The sequence below is a fragment of the Anthonomus grandis genome, chromosome 2, assembly GCF_022605725.1.
Source record: "Anthonomus grandis grandis chromosome 2, icAntGran1.3, whole genome shotgun sequence".
Lineage (NCBI taxonomy): Eukaryota > Metazoa > Arthropoda > Insecta > Coleoptera > Curculionidae > Anthonomus > Anthonomus grandis.
Genome location: NC_065547.1, coordinates 15197585 through 15221160, shown reverse-complemented (window position 1 = coordinate 15221160; position 23576 = coordinate 15197585). Strand labels below are relative to the sequence as shown.

Sequence of the window (23576 nt, the reverse complement as noted above, 5' to 3'; positions counted from 1 at the left end):
TATCTCATACGCTCACTTATTAAGAAGAACAAAAAAAAGACTTATTCACGTGTTTAGAAGAAATAAACTTCGTTTTGAATATTGACAAAAACGTATTTTTAAGTACAATAAAAACGACCAAAAACCTATTTGTTCATTAAAAATACATAACTTGAACTAACGTCTCTGTAGTTAAATCTACGATCGTTATCAAGATAAATAAAAATTAAATTAAATTCAAAATCTAAACCTGTTTCTCCTTTTTTACTCGGATTAATAGAAATAATTATAATTTATGGAAAATTGTTCATTCGTATGTTCATTAATTCTTTTTGGTAATGGTCTATAGGTTTCAGTGATGTAAATTTTACCACAGATATAAGGAGTTTTATGTATTACATTTTTATTAAATTAAATTTCATCGAAAGGTTTAGTTTTCGTTAATAGATATCGTAATATATTTTGCGATTTAAAAATAGTGCTTGTACATTTTTTAGCAATTCTTTTAATTTTATCAGAAAAACCAAGAATTAAATTTGTAGCAAAAAGTGGTTAATTTAATTTTATACGCGGATTATTCAGCTCTTGAAAGCAATTTTCGAAAAATTCTTTTGGATAATTGTTTTATATTATAGTCGGATTACCGAACAGATGGAGTAAATGATGTGCGCGAAATATAGGCCCGCTCATCGATGCAACCTTGGCAGATTTAGACGAGGAGAATTATGCCTACTTATTTTAAATTATTTTACCGTACAGCTTTGCTTTGTAAGCAGCTTTTTTTAAAATATAATACGGTCGCCTGTAAAATAGGTCCAAACCGATTTTGAGGTTGTGCCAGGTAATGATATAATAATCCCTTTTAAGTATTTTGTTATGCAAAGTTATGTTAATATATTGGGGTTTACCAAAAAGGGATAGGTAATCATTTTAAGTAATCATGCCAGGTCAAACATTTAGGGTGTAATTGACCAGGTTCATCAGAACCGAGCGCTACCTGAGCGCTGGAAGTTTTGCCTATAATAGTAAGGACCAATAAAAATTGTCATACTTGAGCAACAATCGAGCGCTCAGGGAGCGCTCTTACTTATTTATTACTTGCTGCTTCTGCTGTAAACTGGACTTTTTGCACTTTGTTTTGTGCTAGATGCTCGTTATCACATGTTTTATATATGTTCATAATCACTTCCTTTTCAGCAATGGTCAAATGTTTTCGTACTCTTTTCTTGGGGGGTAACAATGGGGGTGTACGTGGCGCGTCAGCCAGTATTTGTTAACAAACAAATTAACAAAAAAATAAACACAATCTCAACTTTTCAATATTGCGAAGATTCAAATATTCGAATAGCAGAAAATTCAACCAAAACGATCTAAAGCCGCTCGACTAATAAAATTAAATAAAACCCCAAGTCATGAACCCTATCGAGGCTCTAGGTCACACCTCCGGCGCAGAACGATCACGTGACCACTCCATCTGTTCGGTAACCCAAGTATAAGTATATAGCATTATCTGCTAATTTTAGTATTGGCAATTAAATTTATAATGGTAATCCATAAATTACTTTCGGAAACCAAAAAATTAATTGATGCTGATTAATCTGCTGCTAATGCTGAGAATTTAGTTAATTTATGATGTAAGTGCATCTCGGTTACGACAAAAAATTTTTTTTTATGAAATTTGGAAGAAAAATCAATTTTCCTGTATCTACAACTAAAATTTAAGCATAAACAAATGAAGAAAAACAACCAAGCCACGGACTCACAAACATTTATTATCGATTATTATCATCATTTATTTATATATAAAGACAAATAATGAATTGCCTTAGACAAAATAAAAACAAAGTAAAATTTAATTGGTGTTAATTATTTGACCGCAAAATCGACCAAGAATTCAATGTAAAAGCATCTCGGTTTCGATTAAAAAAAAACATTTTTTGATGAAATTTGAAAAAAAAATATATTTTTTCGAATTTTTACAATAAAGGTTTGAGCATTCTGAAGTAAATATATACAGACAAATAAATAAATGCTTTAGAAAAAATATAAAACTAAGAAAGATTTAATCGGTGTGGATTATTCGATCGCAAATACGACCAAAAAATCAATAATAGTGCATGTCCATTAATATTACCAAAAATATAATTTTTAATGATATCTGGATTGAAAACCCATTGTTTTAGCTTCTACAACAAATATAATCATAATTTAAGCATTTTCATTTATATCCATATTGCGAATTTGGAAATTGCCTGAGAAAAAATTAGAAACCAAGAAAAATGTATACTCAGCGCAAATGCTTGTTGGTTAGTATAAAAAAAAGTTGAAAGGAAACTCCATTTATCCAGGAGAAATCCTAATAGTTTACATTTTAAAGTTCATTGTACGTGCAAAATCAAAAGATGCACAAGTCTCCTATTAATAATATCTCATACTTATTAAATCTCTCCAGACCATCCTTGGACCACTCTGTACGATTCTAGCTATTAAACCAACATAACTTGACCATAAAAAGTCATATAAAGTCAAAGTTTTATAACTTACCCAACGGCCCATAACACTCTTTAGCAAACACATCCCCCAAAATATGCAACAACAGCCCCATCATGGCTTGCGGAAACTCCGCCATCAAGAACAACAATAGCACGGCCACCAACATCTTCGTGGTGCGATTAAACTGCTTCTCCTTATCCAGATGCTTCTGGTTCGTTTTCTTCTTCAGCAGCCTGGTCTCCTTACTGTTAGACATCAGCGCTTTCTTACGCTGTTTCGCTTTGAACAGCTCGATCACCAACAATATTGACAACAGCACCAGCAATATACAGGGCATTAATTTGAGTACAATTCCGTATACGTAAAAGCTAATATTCCTGAAGATATTGTTTCTGTAGCCGGTGAGGTATATGGTAATGTTCTTTACATCACTCCAGTTGCTTATCAGGGTTTTATTAAGATAAATGGTACCGTTGGTGCACTGGAAGGCATTTCGAGCGTTTATCTTCATAGAGACCAGCAAAGGAACGCACACACATGCGCAGAAGAAGTACGTGAATACTATCGTGTATCTGGTTCTACTTTCATCACACCAGCTCTGATTATTCTGAGGAAACTTCACGGCGATATACCTCCAAACGGCCAAAATAATCGCCAAACTGCACGAAATGAAATGGAAAACATTCGTAAACACCGCATGGAAAATCACAAAAGTCGCGGAGTTGTAGCTAAAGAACGACGCTGAGCTGCTGCGGTCTTGTAAGTAAGCGAAGGGCATGTATTCTAGCATCACTATGACGTCAGCGGTTGCTAAGGCGGTCAGTATGAAGTTGGTGGGGGAGCGCATTTGTTTGGTACTCAAGATGAAGATGTTAAAGACATTCAAGATAGAACCTAGGATGCAGATGATGAAGCTGAGATAGATGTGGCAACTGCGGAAGTCTTTGCTGAACTGTTTCAAGTCGCAGTAGGTGACGTTGGGTGACACCATTTTCGCTTCGGTTTGGTTTGGGTTGTTGAGAGTTGTTGATAGTTAAGGTGAACCCATCTGGAAAAAAGGATTTTGGTTTATGATATGTTGAATAGAGAAATAATAAAAAAATAGTTTTTCTTTGTTTGTGATTAATGTGGCAGCCAGTTATATTGGTGGTGATGTCATTTGGTCATCATGGCTGGGGTCACGTGACCACAAATGATTAGAAAGGAAATGGTTAAGGTTTCCATCAATAGAGAGCAATTTTTTTAACAGAGAGGCATAAACATTCTTGCAACACCATGTTAGGGGACGATGTCTATGCTCAAACTTTATAATTTTTTTTTCCATGAAGACCATTTTTTAGTTTATATTTATAAACGTTATTCGTATAATAGTAAATTATAGGATGAAGCTTAAATTCATGCAAACACTTTTTTTATAGTTCTTTTACTATTTATACTAATGAATACGAGAATGTTAATTATAAGCGTTATTCTTTTAACAATAAGTTAGACGATAAAGTTGAAGTTCATGCCAAAACTCTGTATTTTTTTTTCTTTTATTAAAAAATACTATTTTTTAATGAATAGTTACAAATGTTATTTTTTTAACAGTAAATTATATGATAACATTTAAGTTCGTGCTAATACTATCTATTAATTTTTTAAAACTATTTAATAATAAATCCATGAATGAAATTTTTCAACTAAGATACATAAAGATAATTCTTGTAACATTAAAGTAGAGGATGAAGATGAAGGTTATGCTAAAACTGTCTATCATATTTTTTTTACTATTTACTAATAAATACGAAAAAGCCTCTTTTTAACTAATAATTATAAACGTTATTCTTTTAACAGTAAATAAGACGATAACGTTAAAGTCCATGCTAAAATTCACTATTATTTTTTTACTGATAATTTTACCAATTATATTTTAAACTAATGTTATAAACGTTATTCTTTTGACAGTAAATTAGACGATGAAAGTAAAGTTCATGCAAGAACTCTCCACTTACTTATTTTGTAACATTTACTAATGATTTCACCAATTTCATATTTCAAGTAATAATCATAAGCGTTATTCGCATTACAGTTAATTAGACGATGAAGGTTAAATTTATGATAAAACTCTCTATTCAATTTTTTTTTACTATTTATTAATAATTTCACGAATGACATTTTTCAACTCATAATTATAAACATTATTCTTTTAACAGCAAATTAGACTATAAAGTTAAAGTTCATGCTAGAACTCTCTATTTTTTTAGTATTTACGAATAAATCTTCTAATGCCATTTTTCAAATATTATTCATAAACCTTATTTTTGTAACAGTAAATTAAAGTTATGAGAAAACTCTCTATTATATTTTTTTACTATTTATTAACAAATACGGGAATACTATTTTTTAAAGAATAGTTACAAATTTTATTTTTTTAATAGTTAATTATATGATAAAGTTTAAAGTTCGTGCTAAAACTCTCTATTATATTTTTCTTATTATTTACTAATCAATAAGAAAATGCCATTTTTAAACTAATAATTAAAAACGTTATTTTTTAACAGTAAATTAGACGATAAAGTTGAAGGCCATGCTAAAACTCACAATTAAATTTGTTTGTTAATTACCAAAGATTTCACGAATTATATTTGAAACTAATTTTATAAACGTTATTCTTTTCACAGTAAATTAGAGGATGAAGTTAAAGTTTGTGCTAAAACTCTTTATTAGGTTTCTTTTTACTATTTACTAATGATTTCACAAATGACATTTTTCAACTAATAATTGTAAAATGTTATTCTTGTAACAGTAACCTAGAGGAAGAAGATGAAGGTTATGCTAAAACTCTCTGTTATATATTTTTACTATTTAATAAGAAACACCTGAATGCCATTTTTTCAACTACTAATCATAAACGTTATTCGCATAACAGTTAATTAGACAATGAAGTTAAAGTTCGTGATAAAACTCTCTATTAATTTTTTTTACTATTTACTACTAAATCCACTAATGCCATTTTTCACGAAATATTCATAAACGTATCCATGTAACACTAAATTTAAACATGAAGGGGAAGGTTATGCTAAAACTCTCTATAATATTTTTTTTTACTAATTACAATAAATACGAGAGTTACGGGTCCTAACCCGCTATTTTATGCCGACCCTGCATATTAATTGGATAATAAGCCTTTGCCTTTATACATTTATTTGAGAACGGTTACACTTAACCTAACTTAAGTCTTAAAACTAACTCAACTTAATTGAACCTGGTTACAATAGGATCTAGGCCATTTATAATAATAGGGTAAAAGGATGGGAGATGGACCAGGAGGGTAGACGGTCTACTCAAAATATCCGGCAAGGTTTGGCAACAGGGCAAGACTAACCTGTCCCGTTACTCCCGTTCTGTTTCTTAGCGTCAGTTGCCTTTGAGACGGCGATTGGAACGCATTATAACGCACCTTCCCGAATGTTATTTACGGTAGTTGAAATCACCACGTGCAAAAATTTAATATCGGTTTTGAGAATCTTATTTTTTTTTAAATCAGGTAAGTTTAACTGATTTTTGTTGGATGAGTGTTTAGATAACATATACAAGGTGTACTAGAGAGCACCAATCGTAGCTCTAATCGGCATATTTGAGAAGCTAGACTGGTCCATCTATCCTCCTATTTGAGGATAGATGGCCCACTTAAGTGGAGGAGAGTTGGACCAGCCTATTTTGTTTTAGGACTATGCCCAATAAATATATCTGAAAACAAAACGCACCTAGAAAAGGTTCTTGGACGGCTAGAGCATTAGGTGATGCAGCTGATGCTGTGAAGAATGGCGGTATGGGCATTAACGAAGCCGCGAAAGCATTTGGGATCCCAAAAACAACTTTTAAGCGTAGATTAAAAGTAAATAACATCGATAGCTGTAATCGTCTGGAGCCAAATTGTTCTTTGGGCTCGAACGTCGAAACAAAAATAGTCAGTCACATAAAAAAACTGCAAAAGGCAGGCATTGCACCCACCAGAACAGAAAACTGTTTTTAAAGCGAAGACCTGAAATTTCAATCAGAAAATCCGAGAACACCTCAATTGCGCGAGCTTTGGGAATGTCAAGAGAAACCATTAATAATTACTTTTCGGATCTACAGAGAATTATGACTGAACACAATTTTTATGATAAACCTGGGCATATATTCAATACAGACGAAACAGGATTACAGCTGAACACTAGGGCTGGTCAGGTACTAGCCGAAAAAGGATCAAAATGTGTTCCAAGCGTAAGACCTGGGGAAAAGGGTGAGACAATTAGTGTCATAGCATGTTGTAGCGCAGAAGGCACTTTTATCCCCCCATATTGTATTTTCAAAGGAAAAAATAAAAAAGAAGACTGGCATGAAGGTATGCCACCGGGTTCTAAAATTATAATGTTGGACAAATCTGCTTACGTTATAAGCGAGATTTTTTTAGAATGGTTACGAATACATTTTCTACCAAGAAAGCCCTCGCGTAAAACTTCACTAATAGTAGATGGCCACACGTCCCATACGACCAACTTGGACCTACTAGAATATGCTGTGCAAAATGATATAATTTTGTTTTGTTTACCATCGCATACCACTCACTACCTGCAGCCTCTTGATCGCGCCTTTTTTAAATCTCTTAAAAGCAACTTCTACGCTGAATGCCGTTTTATGGCTCAAAATAACCCAAACAGGGTCCTTAATCGTCTTTAATTTGGTAAGCTGTTAGGTCGAGCATGGGGAAACTCAGCAACTGTTCAAAATGCGGCCTCTTCATTTAAATCCACTGGGATTTATCCATTTAATCCGTTAATTATCCCGGAATATGCTTTTTTAACACAGACACCCCTTAAAAGTTCTGAAACAGAAACATTACAGACGGTCCAGACGGATAACTTATCAGTTAGAGCTGAGTCTCCTCAACCAGGCTCCTCCGGAATTCAAAATCTAAAAGCCTTACCCATCAACCCTAACAAATCATAAGTACCTGATGAAGATATAACTCCCGGCTCTTGATGAAGTAACGCCGGTACCTGTTTTATCTGCAGCAGTGAAAAGAGTTCGTAAAAAAATATCCGGAGAGATAACAGCTAAGGAATTTATAAAAAAATTAGAAAGATGCACAACTCAAAAAGAACGTAAAACCTGTAAGAAAATTAAAAAGTAAGAGAAAGGTGAGTGAATCTTGAGTGTCTGAAGATGACGTTACTCTTGATGACTGTTCCAGAAGAAAACTTTAGTGATTTAGAAAATGGATGTGTCGGTTGCAAGGAGGACTATAATCAAACGTCTAAAAAAGACGAATGGCTGCAATGTATCATTTGTAAACGTTGGTTACATGAAACTTGTTCTGGCTTCGTTAACCTTTGCAATAAGTGTGGAAAGACTGTAGCCACCAAAAAAAAAGAAAGTATAGCATGGTCCGTCTATCCTACCCCTAGTGGTCCATCTCATCTCCACAGAGAAGGATAGATGAACCAATGGCATACCTGTCATTATGTAAATTTTTTAGTGCCTAGAATTAATAGTTTTAATTCCTAATTATACCAAAAGAAATACCAATGTTATGTTATGTTATGTTATATATATTTTTTCCAATTTGGTTATTTTTTTTATTAAAGAAGCACGTTTAATTTTTTTAAATGTGGTCCATCTCTCCTCCTTTTACTCTATATTTGCTGGCATATTATCCAATTAATATGCCGGGTCGACACCTTATGCCGATTATACCGAGTAGGTTATTAAGATTTATAAACGTTATTCTTTAAAGCATAAATTAGACAATAAATTCAAAGTTCATGCAAAAACTCTAAAATATGGGAATGTCATTTTTTATAATTTTTTTTAACCTCAATATTCAATAAACAAACGTTATTTTCTCAACACTAAATTAAACAATAAATTTAAAGTCCATGCTATAACTCTCTATTAATCTTTTTTACTATAAATTACGGGTACCAACCCGCCACCTTATGCCGACCCTGCATACTTTATTTAGAAATAGCTTAGTTTGTATTGTCATCATTTTTAGAACCTATAAATATATTGTAATAGACAAGAGCGATAATAATTAATATAGTAATCGATGTAGTCATTGTCTATCAATCAAGTTAGTTGTAAGTTAGTTAGTCCCTGTTCTCAATAAATTTGTTTTTTAAAAAAGCAAATGCTGGTTGTTGTCCTATAACTGGCGCAGTCGGTAGTTCGGTCTTTCCAATATTGGACAAAAATCGCCATATTTGGGTCCGTTTCTACGGTTTGAAGACTACTGCAATCCCTGGAAGCTAAAAGAAGACCTGCAGAAACCTTCAAAGAACAAGAATCGTCGGAAGTACCTGCAGCGATCCAATTGAAGCAACCACCCGTTCAGCACCGGATTGAGAACAGATATAGTTTAGGTCCTGGGAATACAAAAATCGATTCCTTTAGGAAATTAGGCTAAGAGACAAATGGAAATTTTGGCAAGAACCTTACTGTAAGTGAACATTTTTCCTTACCATTATTTTTACATTTATTTTCAAGTATTTTCGTACATTTTAATATTTACCAAGGTGTATTTTTATTTTATTTGAGTGCAATTTTAATTGAAGTTTTTACCATTTATTTTTATTTTTTTATAAAAAGACGCTTTACATTTTTATAATTATATATTATAAAAACCTTTATTTTTACAATTTTTACAGTTAATAATTGTAAATTTTATTAGATTTTTGAATTTCTTTTATATCTGAGCATGAAATAAGAGAACTCAACGAGTTCATAAATTTTTTGCAAACCGTTTCTCACGAAGAACTAAGACCTTTACCTTCAATTACTATCGAAAAAAAGAAAATGAGTCAAATAGATATTGGTATGTTAAGACATCAAGCTGACAATATCCCTACTTTTATTGGCAATCCAAGACAACTCAATAGATTTATCACTACTTGTGAGCATGTACTTCAAAACTTTCAAGATGCCACTAATCTAAATAATCCGATAAATTTAGCTTTAATTGACACAATTTTAATGAAACTGAGAGGTCGTGCAGCCGATCTCATATGCTCTAACTCAGATTTAAATTCATGGTTATTAATTAAAGACGCACTTTTAATAGCTTTTTCAGATCAGCGTAGTATTGAATGTTTGATACAAGATTTAATTTTATTAAAAATACGTAGAAATGAAAATCCTGCTCAATTTGGTATGAGAGTGCAAGATGCTCGTTCACTCTTATTTTCAAAACTCAATACTTCCGTTGCAGATGAAAATGAACGTAGAATTAAGTTAGCACACTACGAAGATTTTGCCCTTAAAACATTTTTAAATGGATTACCTTACCAAATCCAACTTGTTGTTAGGCTAAGAAACCCTGACACTTTGGAAAAAGCAATTTCTTTAGTCGTAGAAGAAGAGAACTTTCTTTATTTTTCTCAAGGCAAGAATTTTCAACAAAACTATTCAAGACCGCTTACTTTACCACCCTTACCACCTCGAAATTTCCCACATTCTTCCAGGCATCAACCCCAACAACGACCATATACGAATATTCCAACCTCTAATTTTCCATATAGAAATGCTCCTCAACCGACCCCACTACCTCAAAATATTGTCAGATCTAATGTACCACAAAGTATTGGATCAATTCCCCAAAATTTGAATCGTTCAAATTTTCCTCAAGGCCCTGTTCATCTAGGCAATAACTTCCAAAATAGATCTCGTACTAACTCTATTTCACAGCCCCACCTTTTAAGAAGTAGTAACAGCTCTACTTTTAGACAACCCTTTCTACCCCCAAGTAGATCAAATAATTTTAATCCCCGAGCAAGCTCTATTATTCGAAGAAATCAACCTGAGCCTATGGATACAAGTTCTGGCAACACTATTATCCATAATAATTTGGAATCCGCTTACCCCGAATATTCAGAAAATAATTACTACAATCCTGATAATTATTCCAATGACCCCTTTACAAAATTAGGACAAGCAATTCCAATTTTTGGAAAAACTCTATCGAAATTTCTAATGCCCTAATAAAATACTTTTCATTTATTCCCCCAAAAGATTATAATGGACAATGGTTTCGAATTTAAGAATGAAACTGTACAAGAATTACTAAAAGCGCACAAAATCAAAATACATTTTACTACACCACTTCATCATGAATCTAATTCACCTGTTGAAAGATTTCACTCAACTCTAATTGAACACCTGCGAATTCTTAGCCACAAACATAAATCGGATAATATATCTTCTTTAATGAATTACGCAATAATTGCTTATAATAACTCTCCCTTTGTTTCTTTTTCTTTTGTTTACTCCCTTTGAACTAACCCTTGGACATACTAATTGTAGAGATCCCTGCGATATTATAGAACCCACATTCTATAATGATTACGTTAACAATCACAAGGAAAAAGTCAAACACACTTACCAAAAAGTGACAGAAAACATCGATCAAACAAAAAGAAAAATTGTAGAAAAGCATAAAACTGCCGGACCAGAACAAACACAATTTAAAATAGGTCAAACTGTTTATATAGTTAACAACACTAGAAACAAAAAAGACAATAAGTTTAAAGGCCCCTACGAAATACTACAACTACTACAACATAATAAAGTTAAAGTAGAAAATAAACAATCTAAAAAGGTAACAACAATTCACGTTAAAGAATTAAGAAAACCCCCTGTTGTTACAGAATCCTCACCCTCGTTGGAAGAGAACTAGCCCTTCCCCAATTTCATAACCTCAACCAGAACCCTGGACTACTACCACTTAAACTCGGCAATGCCCAAAACACAGCAGACTATTGGTCTTTTGTACAAATCTTTGACGTAAGTGACATAATCCAAGAAACCAAATACCTAGAACAGACTTTTATAAAACTAAAAGAATCAATTAATAAATTCTTTGACAATAACTCCTTTTTAAACTCCTATAATTTTGTCAATTCGTTAAGTGCTAAAGTAAACTTATAAATTGAACAACTAAATCCTTTATTTAACAACCGAAACAAACGTGGACTTATTAACGGTTTAGGTTCCATTATAAAAACCATAACTGGTAATCTCGCACAAGAAGATGCTGAAAAATATGACAAAGCTATTTTGGAAATCTTTAATAACCAAAATTCGCAAAAATGTTTATAAAAGAGCAAATAACCAAATAAAATAATATAATCGACCCAAAAGAACTTCTAAATGAAATAAAATTAATTGGCCCTAACTTAAGTAAAACTAAGTTACCATTTGCGGCAACTTTAGAGAACATTTTACTATTCGAAAAAATTGTCGAAATTAAGGGTTATACAAAGGAAAACAAAATATTCTTTATAACAGAGGTACCTATAGTTGAACTTGAAAATTATGTACTATATCACCTCTACCCTTTGCCCGTACCCTTAAATTCCATTTACCAAATAATTATCCCTCAAAGTCAATACCTTATTCTAAATGAACACTCATATGTACTGTTCAATGCCAAATGTCAAGAGGTAGCTACAGAAATCTATCTCTGCAAAGAAAACAGTCCTCTGAGCGTATTATCCGAGGATCCGCCATGTGAAGTACAAATGATGTTGTATTCAAAACATCCCTCAAATTGTCGAGCCATTCAAACCGAGTTCAAGTCTTTGAAAATCCAGAAGCTGGAACAAGAAAAATGGATAATTGTTTCACCCCAAAAAACCGTAGCTGTCCAACAATGTGGCCATAATAAAGAAAATATCCCAATCTAAGGCACCTTTGTCCTTGAGTTAAACCCTAGCTGCACCATACAAATTCAGGACTTCCAGATTAGAAGTTTCCTCGATAAAAACACCCATTTTCACAACATTGAATTACCCAAGCTGACCTGAGACTTAAATATTCGCCCTAATGCTATTGATTTACAGCCCTTTGAACTCAATAGCTTAAACTTCGATGAACTTAAGAACATTCAAACCATGATGGATATCCAAGCCAAGAAAATGGAAGAAATCAGCCAAGGACCTGTACGTATAACAAATGTTAGCGTATGGACCATCATTCTGTACATCCTGATGACCACTGTAGCCGCCTTCCTGTTGCGAAGAAAGACAAGAAAATTAATCCAGACCAAAAGAAAACATCCCAACCAAACCAACACCACGACCAGTGACGATGCAGAAACCCTACAGAATCCGAGCCATATTGTCATATAATTCACCCCTGGGCTCATTTTTTAGGAGGGAGGAGTTACGGGTACCAACCCGCCACCTTATGCCGACCCTGCATACTTTATTTAGAAATAGCTTTGTTTGTCTTGTCATCATTTTTAGAACCTATAAATTTAATGTAATAGACAAGAGCGATAATAATTAACATAGTAATCGATGTAGTCATTATCTATCAATCAGGTTAGTTGTAAGTTAGTTAGTCCCTGTTCTCAATAAATTTGTTTTTTAAAAAAGCAAATGCTGGTTGTTGTCCTATAACTCTATGTACTAATAAAACGACCACTAAAACGACTTTTTAACTAAAATTTGTAAACGTTATTCTTGTAACAGTAAATTAGAGGATGGAATTGATGCTAAAGCTCGCCATTAAAATTATTTTTTTTTACTATGTATTAGCAAATGAATGAATGCCATTTTTCAATTAATAATGGTAAACGTCATTCTTTAGATAGTAAATTAGAGGATGGAGTTGAAGTTATTGCTAAAACTCTCCATTAAAATATTTCTTACTCTTTATTAATAATTTAATTTAATAGTAGCGGTTAGGTTCCTTAATAATAATTTTTAATTTAACTTAAACTTATCGGTAATCTTACGGTAAAGTAACGTTTGCTGGAAGTCTCTATTATTATCATTAAACCCATTTTACTATTAGAGAACTCCCGTCTAACTAAACGTTAAAAAACATATTTTTATTTAAGAAGAAGCGTGCAAGCAAATGCCTCTGCGGCCCATCACGAGCTCTAGAAATTCGCCGACATCAGAACTCTCGAAATTCCTTTTGGAGATCATTAGACCGATCCACGGAAATGCAGCGTCTTTCGTGCGAAACTCTGCCCACTTTGTAGACCTTCTTGGAGGGATCGAAGTCGAGACCAATGACAGATTGGTGAGTTTTGATGTCGAAAGTCTCTACACCAATGTACCCATAGGACAGTCTCTTAACATCATCCGAGACAAACTAAGCAAGGATGCAGCTTTCTCAACTCGGACCACACTGCCTCTGGACGGGGTGATGGAACTTTTGGAGATCTGTCTTCGTAATTCTTACTTTCAGGTCAAGGATAGATTCTACGCCCAAGACGAAGGACTTCCGATGGGTTCATCTCTTTCCCCAGTAATAGCAAACATCTTCATGGAATGGTTTGAGGAACATGCAATAGATGCCTCCCGGTGCAAACCGAAGCTCTGGCTTCGATATGTGGACGACACCTTCATCATCTGGGACAAAGAGGAAAAAGCACTTCAGGAGTTTCTGCTTCACCTCAACAGTTTCAGACCAACAATCAAATTCACGATGGAGACAGAAAAGGACTCAGCTCTACCTTTTCTAGATGTTCTCGTTAAAAAGGTCGGCGGAAATCTACGAACTTCAGTTTATAGAAAACCAACACACACGGGCCAGTATCTGCACTATGAGTCCAACCATCCTGCAACCACCAAAGTAGGCATCATAAGATCCCTCTACAATAGAGCTCGAACTATCTGTAGAAACGACGAGGATCTCAAGACTGAAGTGGATACCATCTACAAAGACCTACAACAGAATGGATATCCAAAGAAGCTAATAAGTAGGACCATCCAAAGGACGCGTCCAAATCAAATCAGAGACGAGGCCACCACGACAACCAGACTTCTACCCATACCTTACATTAGGGGTACATCGGAACAAATCCGACGCATTGCCAGCAAGTACAATATTAGAACTGCCTTTAGATCTAGCACCACTATCAGAAGCGTGGTTTCAAAGACCAAATCAGATGGCATGGTGGATACCAAAAATTGCGTCTACCGGATCCCATGTGAGTGCGGTGACTCATACATAGGTGAAACGAAGCGCCCCCTAGAAATCAGAGCGAAGGAACATCGCAGCTGGACCCAAAGAGGAGAGGTTTCCAAATCCGGGATAGCAGAGCACGCGTGGCATAATGGACACAATATCCATTGGTCAGAAGCCAAGATTCTGCACAAGGAACAGCACTGGCGGAAGAGGAAGTTCGTAGAGGCAGCTTTCATTTCACAGAATCAGAGGATCTGCAGCCAGCCAAGCGTCGATATACCCAACATCTGGAAGCCTCTACTCTCAGGACAGTGTAGGATCTAGAGAGACGCGTGTCCTTTCCCCCTCCAACTCTTTTTCACGGATGACTTTCCCTCCCTTCCCTCCCCTTCCATATCGCTGCACACATCTAGTATATAAGCCTATAGAATAGTAGTTTGCTTTCAGTTTACACTTGATAACGGTTGGAGATACTTACCAACCGAAACGTCGTGTTACAATAAATAAGACAATGCAAGTCCGACAAGATGTTTTCACTGTACCATTGTCTACCACCTTCAAAAACACAACTAATTAACGTTAACGTAAGCCGAATGAGTTATGGTGTGAGAAACGTTAATATTAGAGGCATGCAGCAAAGAACTGAAACACCTTAAAAATTTTTAATATTTATTATTAGTCTACGGTTAAATAACATTTATTAAACGGATGGTCTCTAATAATAGTGACTGAGTATCTTAAGTATAGAAACTTAAAGCAAACGCCTGAAACCCATTAAATTCCTTCCAAAAATGCATTAAGTTTAACAGAGAGCTTATAAGCTTTGTCTAAAATTATTAGTTGTTTATTACCTGATTCCATATAAAACCGTCAGAGGACATTTATAAAAAATTCAATCACTATATTATATTTACAAGCCCTAAAAGCAAAGATTTCAAATAAAATGCTCTGATGTTTCATATACTAATACCCTCAAGCCAAAGAGCAGAAGATATCGGTAAATATATTATGATTTATTGGAAGGGAAGCGCTTGTTTTCTCCTTTTACCCTCGCTAAAGCACACAAAGGACTGAATATGGAAGGATGAATGGAGGGATCAGTAAGGTGAGTAAAAAATATTGTATCGATGATGATCGAATTTTTTTCGACCCATATAAGTTTGAAAAGAAATAAGAGGCGGGGCACGTCCATGTCCTACATAATGAAGGAGAAAAATTGGATTTTTCATTATTATAAGCGAGGTAATAAATATCACATTTTTCTCGCAGAATTAATTTGTAATAAAACACGAAATTTATAAGTTATACACGCTTCGGTGATCCGCAGAATGTTTCTCCTTGGCGTTCTTTTGCAGTTTGATTTACGATTTGGTCTGGTCATTTATCGGTATCTTGCTTTGATCACCTTATTTGTAATATACTATGTAATTTGTCACATGCTAAGGTAAATATTATTGCGAAAAAGGCCAACTATTTGAGAAATATACTTCAAAACTCGAGAGAAGACAAAATAAAAATTATTAAATCAAATAATGAAATAATAATGTTACTTTAACCAAAAATTAATTGAGTTTGAATCAACCCATATATCAGTAACAGCCTTTCATATAGTTAAATAGCACAAACGAAAAGCCCAAAATCACCAAAAATAAATAAAAATTTTACTAGAATTCAAAAAAACTCAAAAGGATATTAGAGAAGCTATCATTCAAAAAGATTTTCGAATTACTAGAGAAAAATACTAAAAAAAATAAAAGATAGTGGTATTCTCATTCAATGCTGTAGTAACAGCACAGCTAATAAAATTTAGGCTACCGAGCAAAATAAATTTAAAATATACAGGGTGGTCCGGTTCAAACGTTATTAGTTTTAATACCTAATAGAAAATTTAAAAAAAAAGAAAAGACTTTTATAAGAATATTTTGCTCAAAAATGTTTTATAGCAAATCTACAGGGTGTCAAATTTGGAAAAAAAATTTGTTTTTTCTAAATAACTTTTAAACCAATTGATAATTTTTTTAAAATTTTGCTTACAGGTTAACAGGATGTCCTCTTAAGCACCGTGTTTGAGATATTTTAGTTTAAAAGTTTTAGAACAATCTAAACAGAGACTAATTAAAAAAAAATTGGAAGGGTGAATAAGATAAATAAACGAAATAGTCAAGTGTCAAAATTTTACAGTTTTGGTTTATTCTTACCTATTTTTCTTATTTATACAAATTACCCACTAAAAAATAACACAAGAACACAACAAAAAGAATAATTAAAATGTAACTTTTACAGTAAGTACTTAAAATTAAATCCTTGGGCTTACAGACATTTTTTGAGCTCTTCTGGCTAAAGAATTAATTGCCGCTAAAACTTAAACCCGATTTTCGGTCCCCGACCATGGCGGAGACCGGAGGTGCATCACGCGAGTGTCACCGTTCGACGTGTTACAAGTGTAAACAAGGTTTTGATGATATTAAGGGAATTATCCAGTGTACGGAGTGGAACGAGTTTTTCCATGGAAAGTGTGAAAGTGTTGATCTAAGATGATTCCACTTAAAGAAAGCAAGTTGGAAATCTAAAACATGTACTGACAGTAGCAACAGACCCGAGCGATCGAGCAAAAGAAGCCGAGTTGAGGATCTATGCATCGACCAAAACTTGATAGATCATATGAATTGTACCTTAGACCTATTAGTCAGTAAAACTAATGCAATTAATGAAAAAGTTGATATACTGTTGGCTAAAAACATCAGCCTTAAAGAAGAAATTGCATATTTAAAAAGTATGCAAGTAAAAAATAATATTGTTGAAAAACGGGTGTCTGAGAAAGCATCATATACATCGGTCACCCAAAGTAAGATCTTAGTTGTTAATCAGAAGGGCGCGATTCCAAAGGATATTAAAAAAATAAAGGAAGATTTAAAAACAAAAGTAAATCCAACAGACATCGGAATCGGAGTAACACTGGGGAGAGCAACAAAGAAAGGTGGATTAATATTAAACTGTGGCACCGAAAAACAAATTACCAACATTCAATCGGAAATTCAAAGCAAACTTGGTGAAAGCTATAGTGTTGATAGACCCAAAATGTTACAGAGACGTATTAAAGTGGTAGGTGTAAATGAAAATGAAAATGTGAATAGTGACAGTGATATAATAACAAAGGTAATTAAGCAAAATGATTTAAATAATAGTTAAAAAAATTTTAATATGAGGGTAATACGGCGAGCAAATATTGTTACAAATAGATTTAATTTAATATTTGAGGTGGATGAAAATACATACAGTTTGATTATAGGAAGAGAAAGAATCAATATAGGATGGAATCGCTGTCCTGTGTTCGATGAATATTGCATTATTATGTGTTACAAGTGTTGTCAATATGGTCATGTTAGTAAAGACTGCACACAAAGCAAAGTTTGTCCAAAATGTAGTGAAAATCATGACAGTAAAGAATGTAATAGTACTCTTGTTAAATGTTCAAATTGTATGTTGTTGAATAAAAAATATGGCTTGTCTCTTAATATTAATCATGTGGTTTGGGATAAAACTAATTGTGAAACTCTTAAAAGAATCGAAAATATTCAAAAGGGTAAATTTATTAAATGGCAATTAGATTCTGAAATCTTAGGTTCAAGTGTTATATATTTTAATTGCCAGGGATTCTTAAATAATAAAGATAATATTAATGTATTTTTAAGTGATTGGCAGCCTCAGCTTTTGATTTTATCCGAAACTCATGTTTGTGCAGATATTGATTTGTGTAAGTTGAATGTCGATGGTTACCATATTGAACAGTGCTTGACCGATAATAAAAGAACTGGAGGAGTCATGGCATTAATAAGAAGTGATCTTAAATATAAATTAAAATATGTACAGTGTGTTCGAAGTTATGTATGGTGTCTATTTTCAATAGTGTGTTCTATTTTCAATATCAAGAGTCAAATATCTTTTTACTGTTTTATATCATCCATCTCAAACTGAAAATGCAAAGTTTGTGAACTTTTTTAATGATTATCTTGATCAGGTTAGTGCGTTTGAGGGTGTCAACATTATTTATTATTTAATTAAACTTACTTTTTACTTAAACCTTCGTTTTATGGTGAAAAAATTCTATCTTTCATATACTCAAATGGTTTCTCTCAAATTGTTGACTCCCCTACTCGTATTACAGATAGAAGTCAGACATTAATTGATTATATTGTAACCAATAATGCGAATTTGTCATTTAAGGTTCATTTAACACCCAAGATAAGTGATCATTGTATTCTGGCTGTACATCCTGCTCTGAAAATAAATGAAAACCGTGATGTGATTATTAATCGTAGGTGTATGAAGAGCTACAATGTAAACCAACTCCATGATTATCTTTATAATACTGAATGGACAAATAATAGTGCAGATGTGAATATTTTGGCAAATATTTTTGTTGATAATATCACAAATATATTAAATTATATGTGCCCAAATAAAACCATTGTTCTAAAACAGAAATATTTGCAAAAAGATTGGATTACGTTTGATATCCGTGAGAGAATGAATGTAAGAGATAAGTTATATGTTGTAGAAAAAGATGATGGAGTATGGAGGGAATACAAAAGAGTACGAAACTTAATTGTTAATCAAATTAAAAATGAAAAAGATAAATATTTTAGAGAAGTGAGAACAATGATGAGGAGTTTGTGGGTGGCAGAAGAGCTGTGTTTGCTATCCATGGAATAACCGGGATACTGAAAAAGTATTCATGGATTAACCGGGATTTGACATGGTCTCTCCAAAAAAATCAGGACACCCTGTATTCGATCTATTTCACCAGCCCATAGGTAATTAACCTCATGACCGAGATTCACCTATTGGCGTAACATTTTATGGTTATTTGCGAGCACTGCAAATTTTGATTACATCAATTGTTTTGTTCAGATCCACATGTTAATAGTAACCTCAAGTGCATATGTATATTATATTTTTACACAATAAGCGTATATTGATTAATTTATAACGGTATATTAATAATTAATTAATAATATTATTGTAAAGTTAGTAAGAGGGTTATGTACGTGATAATTTTTAATAACTTCTGAACCAATTTTGGTAGTGGGGTGCTCAGGTCGCCGACATGGCAATGTTTAGACGGACCGGAATAATGCAGTATCCCCAAAGAAATCTCCCCAAAGAAATAATCGCCAAAATTTTAGCCATATGCCCCCACCAATTCAACAATCTTTTGTTCCTCCACAAAATCAATATTCTTTTCAAAATCCCTTTCCAATGCCAAATAACAACATTCAACCCCAGTTTTCAAATAATACAGGTGTAATATCTAAACAACCATTTCCAAGCCAACCTATAAATATTCAACCCCAACCCGTACGTCAACATTACCCCACTAACGAACAAGTTTTTGGAAAACCGAAAAATGTATTTTCTAAAGAAAATTCAAATAAATTAACCAACCCCCCCAACCCCAATGTCTACAACAAGTAGAATGCCGTCTGCAATAAGTAGAAACATAGACGTTCACATGCGCTCAATTCAAAGCCGCAATCCACAAAGGCAATATCCCAGAAATCTAAATTCAACATTCCAAAATCAAAAGCCATACCCATTTACCGACTTAGCATATCTAGCAGATAGCCATATTCAATCCCAACAAGAATATGAAAATTTCCGTGAAGAACAATATCAAGACTCTTTCGAAACCCCTGAATACTACGAAGAGAATGAATATTTTGAAAATTACGAAAATTCCCAATATTTACAAAATTTTCCCAAAAGCCCTCTAAACAAAAATCCGTCCTAAATCTAAATAGTTTTCAAGTCAACTCCCTGCCCTATATTCAACTTCAAAATCCCCCAGCCAAACTTCTTATTAACACGGGTAGCCACACATCCTTAATCAGACCATCTTTAGCAGAAGAATATTTTCCACAATTAATTTTTCCTTGTAAACACACTTTAGTAACTTGTACCGGCAATATATACCAACACCCAAAATAAAGCAAAAGTCCCCCTTTTACATGAAATTAATATTAATAATGAAATTGAAATTAATTTTGTATAGTTTTTACGACTATTTCGATGGAATAATAGGTATGAGAGATTAACGTAAACTAGGTCTTAACATTGATATAACAAATAGGCTTTTAAAAAATGATACGACAGAAATACCTATTTATTACTGAGACAACTTTGACTTACAAAAAAAATAGAAATACCACCCTTATCTATAATAATAAAAAACATATATACTGATATACCTGACGAAACCGAATTATACATTCCTCATTTACACACTGGCCAAAATATTGAAATCCCAGGATCCCTTTTAAAAGTTCAAAATGGCACTGTCCCTTTGGAATTTCGAAATCATAATAACGAAAGTATCGTCCTAGAATTTTATCCTGATTCACTTAGAAAAGTAGTTCAAGTTTTTAATGCCCAAAATTTCGAGATATTTAATATCGAGCAAATAACATCCAATTTTCACACATATGACAGTCCCGATCAAAGCCATGATTTTTCACTTATCCGTACAGATCCTTTAAATAGCGAAGAAAAAACCGCCCTTAAAAAAGTCATCCTTCAATTTCCAGAAGTTTTACATAGGCCAAATGAAAAATGACCTTGTACAAATACCGTTAAACATGTGATTAAGACCACAGATGATGTCCCAGTCTATACAAAATCATACAGATATTCAGTGTCGAAAATGGACACTACGAATTTCTTCGAATGCCCTTTGGCCTTAAAAATGCCCCTGCCACTTTCCAAAGACTCATGGACAATGTTCTTAAAGATCTCCTTCGGCAAAATATGTCTTGTATATATGGATGACATTATCGTCTTCTCTACATCCTTGCAAGAACATATTTCTAATCTAAAAGCCATTCAAATTCAAATTCAAATTCAAATTCAAATTCCAATTCCAATTCCAATTCCAATTCCAATTCCAATTCCAATTCCAATTCCAATTCCAATTCCAATTCCAATTCCAATTCCAATTCCAATTCCAATTCCAATTCCAATTCCAATTCCAATTCCAATTCCAATTCCAATTCCAATTCAAACTCAAACTCAAACTCAAACTCAAACTCAAACTCAAACTCAAACTCAAACTCAAACTCAAACTCAAACTCAAACTCAAACTCAAACTCAAACTCAAACTCAAACTCAAACTCAAACTCAAACTCAAACTCAAACTCAAACTCAAACTCAAACTCAAACTCAAACTCAAACTCAAACTCAAACTCAAACTCAAACTCAAACTCAAACTCAAACTCAAACTCAAACTCAAACTCAAACTCAAACTCAAACTCAAACTCAAACTCAAACTCAAACTCAAACTCAAACTCAAACTCAAACTCAAACTCAAACTCAAATTCAAATTCAAATTCAAATTCAAATTCAAATTGAAATTCAAATTCAAATTCAAATTCAAATTCAAATTCAAATTTAAATTCAAATTCAAATTCAAATTCAAATTCAAATTCAAATTCAAATTCAAATTCAAATTCAAATTCAAATTCAAATTCAAATTCAAATTCAAATTCAAATTCAAATTCAAATTCAAATTCAAATTCAAATTCAAATTCAAATTCAAATTCAAATTCAAATTCAAATTCAAATTCAAATTCAAATTCAAATTCAAATTCAAATTCAAATTCAAATTCAAATTCAAATTCAAATTCAAATTCAAATTCAAATTCAAATTCAAATTCAAATTCAAATTCAAGTTCAAGTTCAAGTTCAAGTTCAAGTTCAAGTTCAAGTTCAAGTTCAAGTTCAAGTTCAAGTTCAAGTTCAAGTTCAAGTTCAAGTTCAAGTTCAAGTTCAAGTTCAAGTTCAAGTTCAAGTTCAAGTTCAAGTTCAAGTTCAAGTTCAAGTTCAAATTCAAATTCAAATTCAAATTCAAATTCAAATTCAAATTCAAATTCAAATTCAAATTCAAATTCAAATTCAAATTCAAATTCAAATTCAAATTCAAATTCAAATTCAAATTCAAATTCAAATTCAAATTCAAATTCAAATTCAAATTCAAATTCAAATTCAAATTCAAATTCAAATTCAAATTCAAATTCAAATTCAATTGTCAAAAATTGTCCTTCCTGAACCCAAATGACTCCTATTGAATAGGTTATTTTCCTCAAAATACTGTATCATTTGATCTGACATACATTTTTCCAAAACTTTGGACATGATCGTAAGAAGAGAAATTGGTCTATATTTCCCAGCATTATCTGGATTTCCCTTCTTAAACACGGCAACCACTAAAGCCTCTTTCATGGAAAACAGTAATAACAATTAATTTTTTAATAGATTTAAATATTTTTAGATTAAAGCCCTGCTGTTTTTATTTTTAAGCTGATTTATGTTATCCCTAACTGTATTAAAACTAACTTCTTTGAAGCTTGAATTTTTTTTTAAATATTTACAGTGCTAAGAATCAATAAAGGATCAGTATCCGCATTATTAAAAATTACCGCATATTACATATTTTAAATTTTAAAAATGACAGAGTTATAAAAGCTTCAAAGAACTTGCGAGAACAATGAATATTTGCAGTTTCGTAGTTCCTATTAGCTAAAAATTCTTCTATTTTCAATATATATAATTTAATTCCACCTTTTCACACACAGAATGTAATGGTTACATTTAAAAATATTCTCTCTATTAAAGTCTAAATATTAAATTTACGCTACCTATTGAAGATAACCCCCCCTTTGGGGATATTAATTGTTTGGCGGATTATTGCAACAATAACTTTACTAACATTGGACTTAAAAGGTACAAAAAAATTTAAGAATCCAATTGATGATAATTATATGAATAAATAGATTAACCTTCTTAAAGACAATAGCTCGCCTGGGATCGATAACTTTATTATTATCAAGAACGCATTTATTTTTAGTTTGCCCCCTCGTTCATATTATTAATTTAATATCCAGTACACGAGAAGGTCTTGAACAATTTAAAATATTAATATGACAGATTTAAACAATGGAAATGGGTCTGTTTTATCGTACACAGATGATTGGGCAATTTTTTTTAAAAAACATTGAGAAAATATAAAAGGGAATGCAACAATTGGAATGGATAAGATAAGAAACTGGCTGGACACTTAGAAATTATTACTTAACGTTTGATTCCTTTTATATAGAAAACAA

The 23576-nt window shown here is 32.7% G+C and overlaps 1 protein-coding gene across 2 annotated transcripts in view; it reads right to left on the bottom strand.

Annotated features, from left to right (window-relative positions):
• The window catches only part of LOC126747943 (G-protein coupled receptor dmsr-1-like), a 518114-nt gene that overhangs the window by 305645 nt on the left and 188893 nt on the right, over positions 1 to 23576 (bottom strand). For both annotated transcript variants that reach the window (XM_050456930.1, XM_050456925.1), the window contains one exon: positions 2524 to 3520. In XM_050456930.1, the coding sequence (XP_050312887.1) occupies positions 2524 to 3463 (940 nt within the window). In that variant the 5' untranslated portion in view covers positions 3464 to 3520. The remainder of the gene's footprint in view (positions 1 to 2523; positions 3521 to 23576) is intronic.